The 20,656-nt window shown below is 36.9% G+C and overlaps 1 protein-coding gene across 2 annotated transcripts in view; it reads right to left on the bottom strand.

Moving 5' to 3' along the window:
• Positions 1–20,656, bottom strand: part of EDIL3 (EGF like repeats and discoidin domains 3) — a 227,292-nt gene that overhangs the window by 108,700 nt on the left and 97,936 nt on the right. For both annotated transcript variants that reach the window (XM_079331767.1, XM_079331768.1), the window contains one exon: positions 3,465–3,593. In XM_079331767.1, the coding sequence (XP_079187893.1) occupies positions 3,465–3,593 (129 nt within the window). The remainder of the gene's footprint in view (positions 1–3,464; positions 3,594–20,656) is intronic.

Raw genomic sequence — 20,656 nt, 5'->3', positions numbered from 1 at the left:
CAGCTACTTGAGTGGCAGCCAATAACACATACTGTGTCTAATTTTTAGTTTCCTAATTCTACTTGATAATCACAATAATGCATACAGTATCAGTATATATCTCTCAAAGTTCTGTTTTGTTTTCTTTTTTGTTTTGTTTTGGGGTTTTTTGTGGGTTTTTTTCCCTTTTGTTTGTTTGTTTGGGGTTTTTTTCTGAGGATGTTTTATCTCTCTTTTCTTTTGTGTCTCTTCATGTGTATGGGGTTTTTTCATGGTTTATTTTAGTTTTTGGGTTGGTCTGGTTTGGGATTTTTGAGATTTTTGTTTTGTGATTTTTATTGTGTTGTTTTTTTGTTTGGTTTGGGTTTTATTGTGGTTTATTGGGTTTTTTGTTTGCTTGTTTGTTTTTTGTTTTTGGTTATTTTGTGGGGGTTTTGGGGGGTTTTTTTGAGTGAAAAAGCTGTGCATTTCAGTTTTGGGGATATTTCTATGGATTTTGACTTGTTCTAGGCTGTTTTAACATAGAATCACAGACTGGATTGGGTTCTAAGAGATTTCAGAGATGTCCTGGTACCAAACTCCAGCCATGGGGATTTCTCCAGCTTTCCTGGAGCCCCTTCAGGCACTGGAAGGAGCTCTGAGATATCCCTGGAGCCTTCTCATCTCCAGGTGAACACCCCCAGCTGTCCCAGCCTGGCTCCAGGAGAGCCATGAGATGGATCTTTAGTCCAATCAGAAAAGTAAATAATGCAGGAATATTTAAAGAATAGATTTGCTGTGGGTATCAGCATAAAACCCTGTCCAGGCCTCTGGCTTTGGTTACTTTGTGAGCTTTTGAAATGAGAAACTTTTTTTTTTTTTTCCTTTTTGCCACTGGGTAATTAGAATCCTTTCAAGCAACCACAGCCAACTAATATCAGTTTTGCAATAAATCGAGAATATACAGTCAGTAAAATTGCTTATGATCTCTTTTATGGCTTACATATTAATTATTTACATGGGTAAAAGATCAACAAATCTCAGAAATACTGACAGGGGGTTTGTTGATATGAATGATAAAATACCAGCTTTGAGAATGTGTCTTGACTGCAAAATCAATCACCTGGCTTAATTGATCTGGCAACAGAATATTAGGCATGAAAGAAATCCAAGATAAAAAGCTTTGTACAAGAGAACCATAATATGGTTTTGGAATTCTTGACAGTGTAGAAGAGATGTGCCTTGCAATGAGGTCATTTTAATTTATCTCTTTATGATAAATTCAACAGACTTCTTACTTGATTTACAGTGAGTTCAGAACTGAATTGCTAAACTTCATGAAGCAGAGGAATTTGTATCAAAGGAAGGCTGTGAATTGAGCTAAGGTGATATTGTATATAAATGTTAAATTGAGTTCACCACTGAAAATCCCACAATTTTCCCTGACTGCAGAGAGTGCTCCTCTCACAGCTCCCATCCCCAGAGACCCTCAGAACACCTGATTTACCATCCCATCTTAAATCAGATTATCTGAAAAGGACTAAATTTCATTCTTCCCCAAAGAGTAACTGTTCACATAAACCTGACTTTTCTCAAATCACTTCAGCTGCCCTTTGGGGTTGTGGTGAGCCTGGGCCAGCTGTGTGAGAGCTTTACTTTATCCTGAAACTGACACAAACACCCTTTGCTGATTATCAGGATTGTTAGCTGACACTATATACCTCACTATTTTTAAAAGAATGCTTGGTACCCAGCAAACAACTCTGATGAATCACTCAGTGATGCACCAGCTGTGTGTCCTTTGCTCATTGATTTGGTGACAAAAGATGTCATTCCACAGACAGCTCCTTCTCAGACACGTGCTGTGCTTGATGAGAACTTGTGTTATTATTTACTTTAACAAAGGCCAGCTCCTCAATATTGGACAGAAGTGTTGTGTGCCACATTATGGAGCATCCCTGAGAACATGAGTCCATGTGGGGAGGTTTTCACACGAGCTCATGCACGTGGCTGGACACCAACCTCTCATTTCCATGCTCCCAGTGGAGGAGGTGGGTGTGTATTTTCACTAGATTGAGTCAGTGCCATTGCCCATGTTACCCACACAATTAACTGAGAGTGTGGCCAAAGGTAATGAAATTTATATCCATATTCCAGTTTTTGGAGACACTTTCCTCTGAGTATTTAGGAGACATAAAAAACATGAAGATGGTAGCTGACCTGGACTGTACTGGTCCTTGATACTTCAAATTATAGACAAGTATCTAAAAGGAGCAATTAATTCAGGTAGGTTGGATTCAGGGTTTATTCACTCTGATCTGAATGACTGAACTAATTTTTATATCTGAGTGGAACAGTATTCTTGACTATTTCCTTGAGTTTTTCACCTTCTGAGTAACAGCTGGCTTCCAAAGGCATCAACAGCATAAGATTTTAAGAGCTGTGCTGTTCTTGGCCTAAGAGCTATTCATGCAAAAAACAGAAACCCCAAAGTTTCTCTCGTGAGCTTCTCCTCAGGCAAGCACTTGCTTTAAATGAGCTTTGCATGTGGAAAAAAGAAACCAACCAAACAAAAAACCAGCAACCCAGTTTCTATTTAAGTAACAGACAATGCAGACTGCATTTATAGGTTAGCCTGCTCAGTCAGTAGCAGATGAATATCTCTCACTAATTGGTATTGATTACTGGTGGGGTAGAGCTAGAAGTAGAAAAATTCCTGATTCTGTGCTAGCACTATCCAGCAATACCTAAAATATCTCTGAATTATCAATGATGGTTCCAGCACAAATTCAAAACACAGGCCCACACCAGCTACTGTGAAGACATTTAACTCTGCTCCAGCCAAATCCAGCACACCCAAAATTTCCTTCTCCATGTGGCTCATTGTAAGTTCTCCAGCTACATATTCTGAGGATACTGACCTGCTGTTCCAGATCTGACCTGAAAATAGGAAATACTCTCCAAATAAATGGTAAGGATTAGAAAGAGATTCAAAACCTATATTTTAAATTTATATCTGATATAAGTCTGGCAGTTCTGCCCTTGACCTTAGATATTGTGATTCAAAACCTTTCTTCAGTATTTATAAAGACATAGGTAAAGGAAGATGTAGAGGACATATTTATTCAGAAATTTCAACATTTTTTCCTCTTTTTTTTTTTTTTAGCATTAATCAAAGCAAACACACAAACACTACTGAGATAAGAAGATAGCCCTTCTATTTAAAATATGCTTCTGCATTAAATCCCTGAAAAATATGTTTACCTTGTCCTTGCCATGGCCTAAAACATGCACAGCAAATCATGCATTGTTGTGTCCAGTGGGTTGACAGTCAGGTCATTTTCTGAAGGCAGCAGGCAGCACTCTGTGGTATTAGCTTGCTCATCATATAAAGGCCAAAATCTGACATACTCCAGAAAACCAGATCTGATATTAATCCTTAACAGTGCAGGCAATAAAAAGGCTCCTATCTATAAATACAATAAAATTTACCACGTGGAACTTACTGTGCTGGCAGTGAATGCCATTAAAACCCTGCGGACATTTACAGACGTAGCCTATGAAGGTGTCACCTCTGTATGCTTCACTAATTTCACACGTCCCACCATTATGGCATGGATTGGGAAGGCAGGGTCCTGAGAGAAGGGAAAAAAAAAAACAGAGAGAGGTATGTAGACATCCACAATAACAACCATAATACTTTCAGTCGTTTATAAGCATTCATTAAAGAAATAAAATGCCTTGCGCAGGCCTTTATATTCCACTAACTCAGTAAAATGCACCCTTCACTTACTTCAGATAACTTGCCAGCATGGATTTTTATGAACAAGGAAAAAAAGTATGAAGCATGTCACTACTCATTAATCACAGCATTAGTTTTTAATGTGGGAGAAGACAGGAGACAGTGAGGCTAAATCTTGCTCTCCTGTTAAAGATAACAGGCATTCTGGCTTTTGCACCACTGAGGAAATAGGTATTAATCAAACATGCCTATCATGCACAGAGTGACATGTACAATGTCCCTGAATGATCACTACATGTCAAGTTAGCAGTCTGAGGAGATCTTTGCTATGGCTCCGGGTGACTTTCTGAAATGTGAGTATCTGGGCCAGCAGTTAGCAGCTACCAAACCTGCTATTCTTTTCCACTCAGTGCCTCTGTGGCAGAGCCACTTCAAGATGGTTTGAAAAACCTCTTCTGACTAAATTTTCCTTTCTCCAAACACACCACATGCTAGGATGCATAAAATTTCAGCACAGAAGTCTATTAGGATTGCAATTACTGTAACTTTAAATACCTTTGAAAAATGGAATCGCTTGACCTGAGGTCTTGAGTTTACTCATTTAACAGCACTGTAAAAGAGCTACTTACATTTTATTATCTTACTAATGCTACCCACAACATGACTCCTATAAGAAAACATTATTTTGATGATCTTTTTTTTTTCCAATCTCATTTTAAAGAAATGGTAAACATTGTTTAGAAAGCCCCATGTGCAAGTTTGTCGGTGATTTGTGAACTCAATATAATGTATGTTATTTGCAGCCTGTACCCAGAAATGTGATAACCACTGTTTGTTGAAATGCAGTGTCATAATCATTCCGTCATTTAAAATGGTATTTGGAAAAAAAAGATACCAAAACAAGCAAAACAAACAAAAGAGAAAATAAATATACAGCACAATTTACTGACAATCAGGATTGGGAATTTCAGAATCCCAGAATCACAGAGGGTGGAAAAGACCACCAAAGTCATAAAATCCCAGCTGCTCCCAATCCCCACCTGGTCCCCAGCCCAGAGCTCTCAGGAATTCCCTGGACACCTCCAGGGATGGGCACTGCAACCCTCCCTGGGCACTGCCAATCCTGAGCTCCCTTTCCATGGGGAAATTCCTGCTGAAATTCCACCCTGAGCTCCCTTTCCATGGGGAAATTCCTGCTGAAATTCCACCCTGAGCTCCCTTTCCATGGGGAAATTCCTGCTGAAATTCCACCCTGAGCTCCCTTTCCATGGGGAAATTCCTGCTGAAATTCCACCCTGAGCTCCCTTTCCATGGGGAAATTCCTGCTGAAATTCCACCCTGAGCTCCCTTTCCATGAGGAAATTCCTGCTGGTTCCACCCTGAGCTCCCTTTCTATGGGGAAATTCCTGCTGAAATTCCACCCTGAGCTCCCTTTCCATGGGGAAATTCCTGCTGAAATTCCACCCTGAGCTCCCTTTCCATGGGGAAATTCCTGCTGAAATTCCACCTTGAGCTCCCTTTCCATGGGGAAATTCCTGCTGGTTCCACCCTGAGCTCCCTTTCCATGGGGAAATTCCTGCTGAAATTCCACCCTGAGCTCCCTTTCCATGGGGAAATTCCTGCTGAAATTCCACCCTGAGCTCCCTTTCCATGGGGAAATTCCTGCTGAAATTCCACCCTGAGCTCCCTTTCCATGGGGAAATTCCTGCTGAAATTCTACCCTGAGCTCCCTTTCCATGGGGAAATTCCTGCTGGTTCCACCCTGAGCTCCCTTTCCATGGGGAAATTCCTGCTGAAATTCCACCCTGAGCTCCCTTTCCATAGGGAAATTTCTGCTGAAATTCCACCCTGAGCTCCCTTTCCATGGGGAAATTCCTGCTGGTTCCACCCTGAGCTCCCTTTCTATGGGGAAATTCCTGCTGAAATTCCACTCTGAGCTCCCTTTCCATGGGGAAATTCCTGCTGAAATTCCACCCTGAGCTCCCTTTCCATGGGGAAATTCCTGCTGAAATTCCACCCTGAGCTCTCTTTCCATGGGGAAATTCCTGCTGGTTCCACCTGACCCTCCCCTGGCCCAGCCTGAGTTGTTCCCTCTCCTCCTGTCCCTGTTCCTGGAGCAGATCCCAAATCCCCCCGGCTGTCCCTCCTGTCAGGAGCTGTGCAGAGCCACAAGGGCCCCTGAGTCTCCTTTGCTCCAGCTGAGCCCCTTCCCAGCTCCCTCAGGGATTCTCCAGCCCCTTCCCAGCTCCCTCAGGGATTCTGCAGCCCCTTCCCAGCTCCCTCAGGGATTCTGCAGCCCCTTCCCAGCTCCCTTCCCTTCTCTGGGCTCGTGTCCAGCTGCTGTCCCAGCCCCTCTGTCCCACCTTGTTGTGACCTGACAAGTCACCTAAGTGAACCAAAAAATGAACAAACTGAACGATTTAGACTTGGAAAAGCTGCAAGTTCAGAGTTTCTGAGTGTCAGCCCCTTCATATTTTCAATTAAAAGCCCAGGTTTGAAAGATTTTCACATTATCATCCAGTGAAAACTGAGCTCTCCAAGAAATATTAATTTGCAAAGCATAAAAATTAACTGAATGATGAGGGTGTCAGAGCATATTCCCCAGTTATTATTGCTCATGTGGCTATTGCAATTTGGGAAGCCATGCAGGTGCACAATCCCATTACAACTTTTGTCATCAGCCTGTTCCAAGACACAGCCCTGCAGAGGTTTTGCTTGTGTACATCATTAAACATGGGATATGTCTCACTGAACCAAAAATATAATGGACTTGAATGTACTGCAGATAATTCCATGGAATTAGTAGCAAAATGAGGGCAAAAATGGTGAAGATGAAAACAAGAATGGCTGCTGCCTGTTTTGCTTTTCTCCACACACTCTCTTTGCAATAATTTTACAATTTAGAATTTGCAATTGTAATACAATAAATTGTATTACAATTTAAAAGTAGTGGTACAATACATTCTTAATTCAAGAAGACTCGTGCCTTTCAATTATTACTGCTTCTCTTCTTTGAAGTATTAATACTTCATGCTATTTCTCCTTTATAATAATTTGGGAAGAAACCTGTCTAGTAATTTGCACTTTTAGCCTCCCAATAAATATGAGCTGTGTATTTTTTTTCTAAGCCTCTATCACAGAGATGCAGTTTGGGGAGTACCTGCAGGCAGCCTCATATGTTAATTGTTTCTAGGCAAGCAAGATATCTAATCTTCCAAGAACAATAAATCTTTTAATAATTACTTTCTCATTTTGCTTTCTGCTTTCTCTGTATGGCTTGTTAGGCACACGCTCAGCCTACTTTCATTGATTTTCTTTGTATTTTGCATTTTCTCAGATCAGTCCAAACTGCAAAGGCTTAAAAGGTCATCTGAGGTGCATAGTGATAAATATACTGGTGCATGACAGTATTTATAACTAATGATTTTCTTCTATGAAGCCTTTATTGTGGAGAAAAAAACAACAAAAACACACCAACAATAGGAAGGGGTTTTTTTTTCTTGATTATGGTTGTTATGGACAAATAATATTACTATTTTCTATATAAATGTTGAATGTTTTTCTTTGGGTATTTTTGTTTACTTTAGTTGCTGTTGTTCACAAAAACTGATAATTGAAAAATGATTTTTAGAGCAACAAAATATCCTCATTATTTGTGCTCAAATTAAAAAATGACAGTCACCCCGTTTTGACTAGCTAGCATTTGTTAATTGATAAAGACATGGGTTAGACTCTGTGTTCCAAATAAATGAATGAATGATTGAAAATTAAAAACCCTATGCCACTCTACTGTTGTTTCTCCTGATTCTTCAAAAGACCAAAATTTAAGTTCACACATCTTGAACTTATTTAAACTGCAGGAACACCCTAAGATATTATCCTTTAAAATTAATTAATTAGTTAATTAATTAATTTTAACTGAGTCTACAAAACCCCTGTTGCAATTTCAGCAGATTTAAGTTTCATGAAGGATCTGGGGCCTAATGCTGCCATCATTTCATGGAAGTATCAAAAATGTAATGTGTAAGATCTGGGCACAGATGGCACAAAGAGAGGTCCCAGCCAACTTCCATAGGGATGCCTAGGCTTTTAAACAACATGGTATTAAATTCTGGATAATTAATTCTGTGACAGCCTGATTAATGTGGTCTGTTACTCAGATCCATAGCAGCAAGTCCACAAATATCCTTTTTTATTTAAAAAAATAAAAATAAAAACCAACAAAAATACAAACCAAACAAAACTCAACAAAAAAACCCAAACAAACAAAAACCAAAAAAACCCAAAAAAAACCCCAAAAAACCCAAGCCAAATATACCAACTAATTTTCAAAAACAGTAGACTTTAGGGATTGTTTTTTTTAAATCAATAGTGCTGTAATACTTTTACAGGTAATCTTTAAGTGGCTTCCAACACAAAGAGTGCAACAACATTTGATCAATATTAATGAGTAGAGGAATTCAGTGGTATGGTTTCCAGGCATTTTTATCCATGTTCATATAAAATAATGTCAGCAAGATTAATTGTGCACTCAAAGTAATAGATCTGTTCACTTTGCTGCTCTTTGGAGTCCTTCTTTGTTCAGTTCCAAGGGTATCAGCCAACATAATAAGTGTAGTCCAAAATACATAATTCTGTTATTCAATTGGAATCCCATGTTGTTTTTGAAAAATATTGAAAGTTAAAGTGTAGCAGGTTTTAAATTTTAGATGTTCTTACTAAAATCTCTGAGACTTCATAGATGTGTGAATCAAATAAATGGATCCTCAGCAGAGCTGCAAAGGGGCTCAAGGCAGAACCATGTTATCTGTTTTCTCCCTTGACAAGTACAGTCAACAAAAATTTCATAATAAAAAACTTGTATTGTGCCATACTGCAGTGGAAATTGTGTATTTGAGACAAACCATGAGGTTTTTCTATAGAAGATACAGTCAGAAAAAACAAGGAAACCAGTTCAGTGATAGCCACCTGCCTCTAAAAAACAGCATAAGCATTTGTCTGGCCAAATATAAAATCTGCTCATGCTTTGGTGGGAAAGGCATTAAAAAATAGCATGGGATGTAATTAAATGAGAAATCAACATCAGGCCATTTCCATCATACAGCTGGATTCCCCAAATTTAAAACTGTGCTAAAATGGGTGACCAAAAATCAAAACCCACCTTTTCTTATTAAGTCAAGCTTAAGTGACAAATATGGAAAATATAAAGAGAAAATAAAGGAAAAAATACATATTCCAGTGGAGTAAAACATGCAAAATAACCTCATCTTTTTCAAGTAAAATTAAGGAAAATTTAAGAAGAAATGTTAGCACTTTTGATGGTATCAATCAATTTTCTCTTCATGTAGAAATAATATGACTTTAATGAAAAGTACTAAATTAGATATTGACCTTAATATACATCAAGGCAAAGATATAAAGCTAACTGTTTCATTTTATTCGTGGAGTATTACTGAAGCAGGATTAATAGATAATGTTATTCTGATGATACAATAAGCTGCAAATCCCATCAAAACAAGTATTGAGATCTATCATCAAACTAACAAAAAGCATAAAATAATTTTACTTTTCCTTTTAAAGAGAAGTACTCTCCAGATGCACACCTCTGTGGCATCAGTTTTTCTTGGCTTTACATGAATGTCAAATATGGTTTTCCCCCATCTGATGAACTGGGACCTTCACCAGAGATGTCTCACACAGTTTTTAACATCAGTATCTGGAAGTTTTACTCAATATTTGGATAACACACAATACTTCAGGTGCTTTCTCTGCCCAGGCAGAATATTCAAAATAAACTGTGACAGAGCTCACTTAGCAGGAGCTGCTGTGTTTTGAAATTAGTGTGTGGAGAGGAAGCCAGTGCCACAAACAAGTAATTTCAACCCTATGGGAAGGCAGGAATGAGCAGAATTGGCCCAGGCTGCCCATGGTGAGGGAGTTAAGGGTTATCACACTGAATTAGGCTCAGTGTCCAGGTGAGCCAACACTCCACTGCCTCTGCTCAGCAGTTCCTGCAACCTGAGGACAAAGCTAAACCACCCTCCATTGGAAATAAGCAAAAATCTGCTCTAGATATTAAAAAAAAAAAAAAAATTCCAATTATATATGTATTCGAAAATATATGCAAATATTTGTAATAATATATATATATATTTGAAAATATATACAAATATTTGTAATAATATATGTATTTGAAAATATATACAAATATTTGTATACTATATAATTTTCTAACTGACTTAGATGTTTTCTTCACAGTTAAAAATTTGACCACCATTATATACATGGATGGTAGACCACCTTTTTCTTTCTTTTTTTTTTTTTGACCTTTTTCTTTCCTCATCACCCTTTTAAAAACTCAAAATGGATTTTTGAAAGGTCTGCCCCTTCAGATGTGAGATTGTAGTATTCACACTTCAGCAGACACAAATCCAAATAACCTAATGCTATTCAAAAGGGACCATCTTCCACAGAATCATGCAGACAAAGCATTCAAAATCATCAGGAGTGGCCCTACAGGTTCTGACAGAAAATTGCTTTATTGCACAAAAAAGGTCAGGAATATAACAAAAGCTTTTGAGGGTCTCAGATCTTCCTCACATTTACTGCCTTGGTTGTTAATTCAGCATTATTGTGAAGGATTTACCCAGCACAGAGGCTGTTTTTGAATGCCCCAGGTGCCTGCCTTGCAGTGCAGAGGTTGGGGAAATATCTTCTGGACAAGGTGCTCATTCTGTCCCTAAAGTAGGAAGCATCAGCAGTAATGAAATAATACTTTGTAGTCCAGTATTTGCTCCTTCTTAGTCAAAAACTATTTTTATTTTACTTTATTTTATTTTATTTTATTTTATTTTATTTTATTTTATTTTATTTTATTTTATTTTATTTTATTTTATTTTATTTTATTTTATTTTATTTTATTTTATTTTATTTCTATTTATTTATTTCTATTTATTTTATTTCTATTTATTTTATTTTATTTATTTAAAAGTAATTCTGTGCTGGAAATACACATGAACATCTGAAGGTTTTAGGGTACAACACCAGTTATACTGGTGCTTCTTAAAAAAACTGATCACCATCAGTTAATGATGATCATAATAAAGATGCATTTTGGACTAACTCATCTTTCAAAGCTTCTGAAGTGTGACAAGAAATCCTTGCTGGCCCACCACACTCAAATATTTGTAAAAAGAGAAGGAAATAAACCAAACCACAACAGCTCCTTCCTGTTCTTCAAAAAACTCAGTTTTGAATTTCCTGCTGTTGCTTCTATTTCACTGTTTGGATACAAATGTACTTTGCATCAACAAATATGTATTGACCTACAGCTTGCTTTTTGTTTGGTTACTTCAACCTGAAAAGAATAGTCACTGCAGAAAATCATTCACAATTAATGTGGAATATTGATAACAATAACTGATTGCTGCATGTAATTCCAGTTAATGCATGAAAGCAGAAAAAGTGATTAGGTGACACACACTGTCATCTCATGAACATTCCCAAAATACAAGCTTTGGGGGAAAAAAAATAAAAAAAAATTCTGTTCAGCCTGGCTTGTAAGTGAATTAGTAGTGTATTAGACTCTATCTGCCTATATATTCATTATAAACTAATGGCAGAGATCCAGACTTAATTGCACTGTGATTAAATATTTATCTTGTTTTTAATGCAGCAAATGGAGCGTGCTGATTGTAATGATCAAGGTGTCTCCATCTGGATGCAGCAAAAGATAAAGTTCACCCCCTGAGTGCAAAAATTCTTTTGGGTCATTTCTGCACATTTCCTTCCAATTCTATTCTGCACAATTCTTCTACAGGGAAGAAATTTAACCTGATTGTCCAGGCATCTCCCAATCTTTTTTTGAGCTGAATAGCTAGAATATTTTCTGAAAACATGCAATTTATACTTGATGGATATACAATGCCTTTCCTTAAGAGTCTTAAAGTTCTCACCCAGGCCTTTGATGGGAAATTATACCCAAATTTCAGGCAGGGTGAGTGTAGCAGGCAGTGTAGTGATTTTACAGAGGGTGAGACATGAAAATACCCTAAAAGCTGGGGAAAGTGTTCAATGAACTACAGGACATTTTCTCCAAGTCCTCTTCCATTATTTCTCTTCATATTCCTCAGCTTCCAAGGCTAAGAACTTTATTTGCCAATTTTCACTGCTGTTTTGTACCTTTTGTCACCTAAATATGTGTTTCTGAGTAATACAATATTTTTCCCCCACCAGCTCCCCCCAGAATCCTCCTTTACAAGTGTTAATGTGAGACCTGTTCTGCATCTCTGCATCACCTTTCACAGGAGTATTTTATTTTCCCAGAGAACACCTGATCAGTTTACACAAAATATGTTTTCAAGGCCTTTTCCTCCTCCTCCTTTAACTTTCCACTCAGGCAGCATCATTGCTGGTTTTCTCCTAGATGATCCTTTTCCTGCCACTGAGTTCTCCCACTTTTTCTGACCCAGGTGTGGCAACTTGTTTGTTACATTCCTTTGGTGATTCACTTTGTCTCGTTAAAACCAGATTAATTATCTGACTTACATTAGAAATATCTTCCAAATTTATTTTTCAGTTGATTCTGGTTTACATCAAACAGAAAAAAAAAAAAAAAAAACACCAAAAAAACCAAACAAACCAAAAAAACCCTCTGCAAGCAGAGAGAATAATTTTGCAAAAACTTTGCTGAAGGACTGCAGACTTGAATTTTTAATGTTAAAATATTCGGAGAAATGTTATATTAGATTTCAGTTGGGATGTCTGGAAGATTTAGTTCAAGAGTGCAGTCCTAACAATGCTGATGTCTACAGATTCTGCATTAAAATAAACTCTCCAAATCCATTTTCTACATGGTTGAAACAAATCCATGTCTGTGTTTACTGCACTGGTAATGGCTTGAGTAAAACACACCCAGCAATAAAGAAACTATATATTGTTTGGTACCTAATGCAGAACTTCACTTGCAATTGGGATTTCTGTGCAGCAGTGTTATTTTTATCATTGTAATTCTTGTCATCATGTATGAAGATGTCATTTTTCTTTGTTTCACTGCACTTTAAACTGACAGTGATCCGGATTTCTCATCCTTTTCCCCCTCTGTAACTGGAAAATGGGAAAAAAAAAACCTGCAAAGATGATGTGAACCTTAATTATAACAGCAAACAGAATAAATCCAGTTAGTCCTGTTGCTGAGGATTCCAGTGGGAACTAAAAATGCCACAGCCTAAACTTTAGGCTATTCATATTTGTATGAGTCAGGTCCTAATTACTAGTGTTGCATTAATGACACAGAAACAGCAGAAGAGAACCTCAGAGGGTGGTTATCCTCAGGACATGAAATATTATTAAAAAGTGATGAAAGAGAATCACTAAATGTGAAATATATATAGTCCAAACAGGCATAAAGTTGTCCACAGCAGAAACCAAGGGAGACAGGCAAGAGTTACACACCAGTCATTTATTTCCCTGAGGATGTAGCACAGAGGAAATATATCCTTTCCTCTTCCACATTTTTTTCCCCAAGCTGCCATCAAACCCTGCTATTTCCATGTAAAACATCCTCAACCCTAAATCCTGTTGAATTCCAGATCCTGGCACTATCCTCCAACTCCTTCTCCTTTCCTAGACAGACCATTCTCTTTTTTCTCTTCATCTCCCACTCATGCTCCACATTGTTTGTTTTTTTTTTTCCCAGTCCAGAAACCCACACTGATTGAGAACCCCCGTTTAAAATCACAACCCATGTTTGCAGACAGCAACCTTCAGTCTGAAAGATGAACAGCATCTTCAAAACCTTGATATTTGAGATCTGCTTCCTTTGCAGATCAAATACACAAATACAGATTAATTGCTAGTGGTTAATGTGGCTCATGTGAAGCCAGTTCCACCTGGGTGCAAGTACTGAGTAATTTTGGTGGTTAATGGTACTAAGCCCTGCACAGGAATACTGCAGGTTGGTGTTTTCTGACAAGCAATGCTTAAAATTAAAATTCCTGCTCTGTAATTACACACAGTGCAATAGTGTGCAATAGACAGGTCTCAGAAAAGGTAAATTTTGCCTTTCAGGGCTGGGGCTTGAGCTGCAGCACTGCCCAGGGGAATAATTAATTCCTTTAGGGAATGGCATGAAAAACTTCCACTGGAGATCTTGCCTTATTGCCCCTAAAAGAGCCAAGCAAGATAAAAGTGATAAAAAGATGTAAAAAAAAAAAAAAAAAAAAAAAAAAAAAGTGATAAAATATGTAAAAAGTTTTATTCAGTTTATCAAATTAACATAATTGATGAGAATCCCCAATTAGAAATGAGGTAATCCATCCCTTGTTTTGGCCTCTCACTGAATAAATGCAATAATACTCTACAGAGCTAAGAATATATGAAAAAAAGTATATAAAAAGCAAAAATCTTTTGGCATCAGAGCCAGAGGGACTTTCCTGGTGTCCACCCTCAGCTGCATCAGAGGCAACTCTCCAGACACATCCAACTGCACAACTTAAACAGCTTGAGGCAAAAAAAGCCCTTATTTTGAATTTCTTAGGACATTATATCATATTGCCTATATTTTGCTAGAAAATAATTGAGATGGAAACAAGACCTGATAAAAAATAAGATTGCTTTACACCTTCTCTCCCTGCCCCTAATCATGGGAGTTTAGAGAACACACACTCCTGCAGGATGTTTGATTTGTATTTTGCTTAAAAAAATAAAAGCCCAGTGCTACTGTTTTTGCAGACAAAAAAAAAAAAAAAAAAAGAAATAGTAGAAATAGTTTGCAATTTAGGAGGCTGGAATAAAAAAAAAAAAAAAAAAAAAAAAAAAAAAGAAAAAAAAAGATAAATTTTTGGTCAAGATGGAAAGATATTGAAATACTCCCACTCTTTCCCTAAGTGTATATTAATAAATAAACTGTTGTGCAGTTTGAACAGGATGAAATTCTGAAAAGTTGAAACTAATGAAATTCATGAATAACTGTAACTCTGACTTGTAATATTACTGTGGATTGTTAATTCATGCTTTGTTAAAACACAGTGCTGCAGGCAAATTGAATACATAAATCTCTACCCAGACCTTTTTGTTCTTGGGCTGTGCCTTTCTGTAGCTATTGTAGCCATTCCAAAATAACTTCAGGAATTCCAAGGCATTTCCCAGGTTATCTGACACAAATAACTTTTAAAGTACATAAAAGTAGATTTCATGTTAACATTTTTTTAGTAATACACAGCTGGACATTCATGAGAGCATGTTACAATTAAAATTACAACTGTGTTTGTAATTGGAGCATATTATAAATTAATAATTATTATTATTTTAATAATTATTTCATAATTATCCTACAGCCACAACTGCCATGGCACCCAGCAAAAGTTGTGTCTTGAATAAGAACTGGACTGGGAACTCTTTTGGCCCTTTTCTTATCTTCAGTCACTCTGATTTTAATTTTCATTTAGCATTTTACTGCTTTATAGTACTGTGGACATTATGTAAATGTTTTTGCCACGATTTTGTTTTGAAGTCACATTGCATTTATTTTTAAGGAAGACTACTGGAGAAAAGAGTTTTATAGAAAGGAAAAGAGAAATAGAAAAGGAAAAACTAATGAAGTTGTTGTTTCAAAAAAACCATTAACTACTACAGATGTATATATATATATAATTGCTCATACACAGGCAGCTGAATGTCACATATAACTCTTTTGTCAAGCCTAGTAAAGAATATTCCTGCTTTCAGGAAAAGCATAGTTTATCTAAAAGTTTTCCAGTAGAAAAAAAATAGAAAAGGGCTTTTAGCTTGCATTAAAACTTCAAAATAATGTACTATAAAAAAAGAAGCTGTTCAATTTCTAAGACAAAACAAAACAGGAAGGTCTTGGCTGTTGCAAACAGTCCTTACCATATGGAAAGTCAATATATGAGTAAAAATGATGTGAATTAAGTGGTACATATTTGTTACTGCAAGAAATAATCTAAGAAATTGCTGTGTATGTGCACAAATCCCCATGGTCCTGAGTGAGTAAACTCATTCAAGCTTTTTCTTCATATTTCCATGCCCCTGAAGCAATTTAAATTCTGTTTATGGTAAGAAATACATCTGAATTTTATCTGTTATGATACAATATAAAGAGGGGTGTTTAGTCTTGCCCAAGATGACAAGCAATGTTTGACTGCTTATTAAAATAATAAGGCTAAAATCTTCCTTCAACACTTTTTTCTCTTATGACAGAATTAAAGATCTCAGAATGCAAGACACACAAAAAAAATACAGATTCCCTGTTTATGCAATCAGCCTCAAAGGAGGCTGAATTTCACAGAAAAATCAAATTCTCTCAGTTCAGCCATGCTCTCTCTACTTTGCCCCCTTCCAAAGAGCTTTCCTTGTACTTCTTCCATGCTTTCTTTGGCAGCCACCTAACCTGCTTAAGCTTAGTTTGTTTTTTTTTTAACACTCTGATATAATAAAATATCAATTACTGAAAAGCTGTTGTTGTAAGAATTAATAATATTTTTTTCCCCAAAAGTCAGAGTAGATTTTTGATAATTTTCTTGTGTCTTACTAAACAAGAGCTGTTGATAAAAAGTAAATTATTATAATGAAAGAGTTATGAAATGATAGAGGAAGATCCTAGGACAACAAGCATACAAGGTACATTATTAAATGTATCAAAAGAAGTTTTCCTTGGGTGATATCAACCCACTTAAAATTTTGTAGAGATTATGAAATATAGGCATTCCCAAGATAGTTATTAGAAAGTGTGATTTCCCATCCATCCTGCTGATTAATATCACAGCATAGAGATTTTTATTAATAATAGTAAATTACACTGGCAATTTGTTATCGGTTTTAATATTAAAATATTGAGGTCTGCTTCTTTTCCTTCTCTTGCTTATTTGCACCCAACAACTGGACAGCTTTCAATACTTAAATCTTTCCATTTCTTTCTAACTAGATTAATTTTCCTATTTTCTGTTTTGTTATTGTTTCTTTATTTATTGATTTCATTGTATTTCCAATTTAAGTATTTCCTTTTACCTTTTTCAAACATGACACTGGAGCACTACAGTCATGCCAAGGATAATTTCAGGATTCACACTGGTTAAATTTGCTGAGAAGCTACAAATCTTACATTGAAATAATCAGGAAGAAGAGTGTACAGCACCTGAAAATCATGGAATTTCAGGAAGCCTCATCACAGCCACTCTTGCTTATATAACTAGAAATATTTGCACCCTGATCTCCAGCATCTTACATCAGCACAGTTATTTATTGATCTGGATTTTTTTTTTTTAGCCTGAAAAGCTTTGAAGCACAGAACATTTAATATGCTAAATATATAGTGTGGGAAGAGATACCATAGAAAAATAAAATTAAGAAAAATTATACAAATAAGAAATCAACAGCTTTACAAAAGGTGAGGTCCTGGAAACCTCAGGAAACAAGTCCTAAATGTGTGTATACTCATATATGTATAGGCAAAAATTCAAGATTCACTTGTGGTCCTTCCTGTAGAAAGGAAGATACCAGAAAAAGTGATTTAAATTAAGAGTTTATTCCTAACTAACATTAAGTAAACACACTCCTGTGCATGTACACACTACATCCACATGTAGAGAAAAACAGCAGTAGATGCTGCCTTTATTTTAAATATCTAACTAATTGGGAAGACTCCTCTACCAGTTTGTGTTTGTTTTCTTTGACTGCAAAGCCTGAGTTAAATTGGGATCTTCTCTCTTGAAGAGGAAATCAGGATGGGGTGGTATCTACCCACTCTGTTGTTGAGATCCTGCCCAAAAAATAAGGCAACAGAACAAACACAAATTGGCACAATTTGGTGTCAAATGCACAACTCCCAAAACAGGCACTGATAACATATATTCTACCACCCAGCCCTCAAAATAAGGAATAATATTTGGGTTAAAATGTCTGCATGGAAGTCTGGATTGTTATCCATTAAAAATATACTGAGCATCTTTCAATGCAGGTTTATTTTATGCTCTTTAATTTTGCTGTCTTGTACTATCTTTGAACAGAAACAGCTTTTCTACAAATGAGTCATTATTCAATATCTTTTTTTTTTTTTTACCTCCTGAATTTACGTGCAATACAAAGCCTTGGCAACTAAAAACCATTTAAATTTGCACTGTCAAGGAATGAAATTCCTTCCTCACTATTCTTTATGTTTTCACAGTCAATCCAGAGCTTTAAAGATGGCCATAAGGCTGTTTAAATCCAAAGTAAACATAAAGTAAGCCTCCTTGTGATGCTATTTTTTGATTAGAGTCCTTTGCATTGGGCTTCTTAACCTGCTTCTAAATCCTCAAACCAACCACTAATCCTGCTTGGTTTGCTCTCATTATTTTCTTCTTTTTATTTCCCTTTCCATATGTCTAATGACAGGCTGGGACCCTTTAGTGAAATGTAATCCCAGTGAAGACAATTTCTTCATCTCCACTCCAACTTTCAGTGTCCATGCTCAACTCATTCATCCCATTCCTTTCCCTGTCAGCTTCCTTCCCCAAGAATTCCTTGTCTTGTTTTCCAGCACTTCTCAGATGACAATCTGTCCCTTCCAGAAGTCTCTATCACATTTGGCCTTTTCACAGAATCCCAGGATCAGTGGGGTTGGGAAAAAAACCTCCAAGGGCAGGAATCCAACCTTGTCAAACAGAGCAGGGCACTCAGTGCCACATCCATGATTCCTCAAAGTGGATCACTCCCAAAACATTGCTTATCCCTGCAAAAAGCTGCTCCTTTTGCACAGTTCTCCTGTGTTTCAACTCCACTTGTCAGGAGAAAAGTGAATTCCAGGAGCAACAGGGTCCACAGGGATCCCTGCAGCAACAAGAACAGTGGCTCGTTCATCTTCCCATTCCATCTCCATCAATAAACACCAAATAATAATATTTGTCTTTTCAAACTAATTTTATTTATTTATTTATTTACTTACTTACTTACTTATTTACTTGTTTACTTATTTACTTATTTACTTACTTACTTATTTACTTGTTTACTTATTTACTTACTTACTTATTTACTAATTTATTAAGCTGGCCAGAGCTGGACCTAGTCCTGATTTTTTCATCTGTCCTGGCAAGGACTAAACACCTGCAAAACCTCTTATTTTGGGGGGAGCACTGCTTCCCAGGTGGGAACAGCTTTAGCTGTGTAAAGGTGCCCTGTTGATACAGACCTGTTACCAAAATACTGTGTGTTCACCTGGTTTCACAGAACCACAGAATTCCAGAATTTGGGGTGGAAGGGACTTTAAATAGTCCCACCCTTTCCTCAGGCAGGGACACCTTCCACTAAACCAGGTTTCTCAGACCTTCATCCAGCCCAGCCTTGATCTGAGCTGAGCTCAAATCTGAGCTGAGGCAGATGCCTGGCATGAAAAGCTTCATCTTGGAGAACTTCTGCCTCAAAATTCAGGTAAGAAAGGGAAAATTTCATGACATAAATCAGTATCTGGTTTAGGGGATACCATATGATGTCCCACTTTATTTGTAAACTGGGATGGATATTGAATAACCACCACAAACACCACTCTCTGAAACTATGCAGATTATGGAAAAAATGTCCATGTCTGAGTTTGTCAGGCAGCTGCCAGCACTGCAGGCTAATTTCAAACTCCTAGCTCCCTTTTTTGTCAGTCTTGAAAAGTGAGAGGTTTTGCCAAACTGTGGTATTTTTATGATATATGGACAGACAGCCACTAAGGGATAGGCTAAAATTACTAATTAATTTTCATTCCTGACCTAAGTAAGATTTCCAGCTTTTAAATGTGACAGGCTACTCTAATAGCCTTCAGTGCCACCTGGCATCTAGAACTATTTTTACTGCATAAGCCTCATTTCCATCAGAATGGGGTTCAATATGACCTTTATATAATTTTCTGGTTTAGTCTGTATTTTGCTTGGAATAGATGGAAAAGTAATTAGCAAGCTAGCTCCAGGCACTGGAAAAAATAAAATATGCAGTTCAAGAAGAAAAAAAAAAAAAAAAAAGAATTGCTACAAATGCATAAACCAAGTTCAGCAAGACAGTAAATCTGTGGTACACTCCCTGGGGGAATGGCAAATCTTTTCCCTTAGAATAATTCTGAAAGATGATTTTTCCTCTTTGAAATGTGTGAAATGGAAGAGCTTTGCCCACCACAGCAGAATCCCTGTGGCCCCAAGGACAGGCTGGGAGCTGTCACAAAACCTCAGCTCCAGATCCTGCTGTGCAGGGGCAGGACACTGAATCCTTGAGATGTGACCAGGCACATCCTTGATGCTTTGAGGGTGACTCAGAAAGCAGATTAAACATGCCATGGCTTTATTTTCAAAGTTTCATTTCAATAACTTAAAAAGAAAAAAAAAAAAAACAAAAACAAAAAACTGAAAAGAGAGAGAAAGAGGAGAGAGAAAAAAATCTAATTTGGTTTCCCTTTTCTGATCATCATAGAATCATAAAATGGTTTGTGTTGGAAAAAGATCATCCAGGTCCAAAACTCATCTTTTTTTGTTGTTGCTGTTGGTTTGATTTGGTTTTTTGCTTTGTTTTGTTTTGTTTTCCCAATCAATAAAAGCCTCTGGGGCATTATTTTCACAGAGAAGAGAGACCTTTTGTGAAATCCAATTTCAAACCCACATCAGCTAGGTATTTTAAGGACAAGCATGTGGTATAGTTATTATATAAGGCCTATAAGTATAATTTTCATTTAAATATTAATGCCAGCATGATCTCAAATGTTTTTCAAGCCTTATTCTCTGAGAGCCAAGGACATGTGCCCAGTAACCAAAAAAGCAAAAGCAAAAACAAAAGCAAAATTGAAGCAAGGAAAGACAAAGATCTATCTAATATAACTATCTAATATAAATCTGTCTAAGATTGGTTCCAAATGTAATCCTCCTACTTTCCACTTTACATGGTTGAGAAAAATCAAAACCTTGAAAATTTGACATTCTGAATATCATGGTA

This window comes from Erithacus rubecula (assembly GCF_903797595.1).
Source record: "Erithacus rubecula genome assembly, contig: scaffold_101_arrow_ctg1, whole genome shotgun sequence".
In the NCBI taxonomy this organism is placed as follows: Eukaryota; Metazoa; Chordata; class Aves; order Passeriformes; family Muscicapidae; genus Erithacus; species Erithacus rubecula.
The sequence above is the reverse complement of the archived record's forward strand: the minus strand, read 5'-3'. Positions and strand labels throughout refer to the sequence as shown.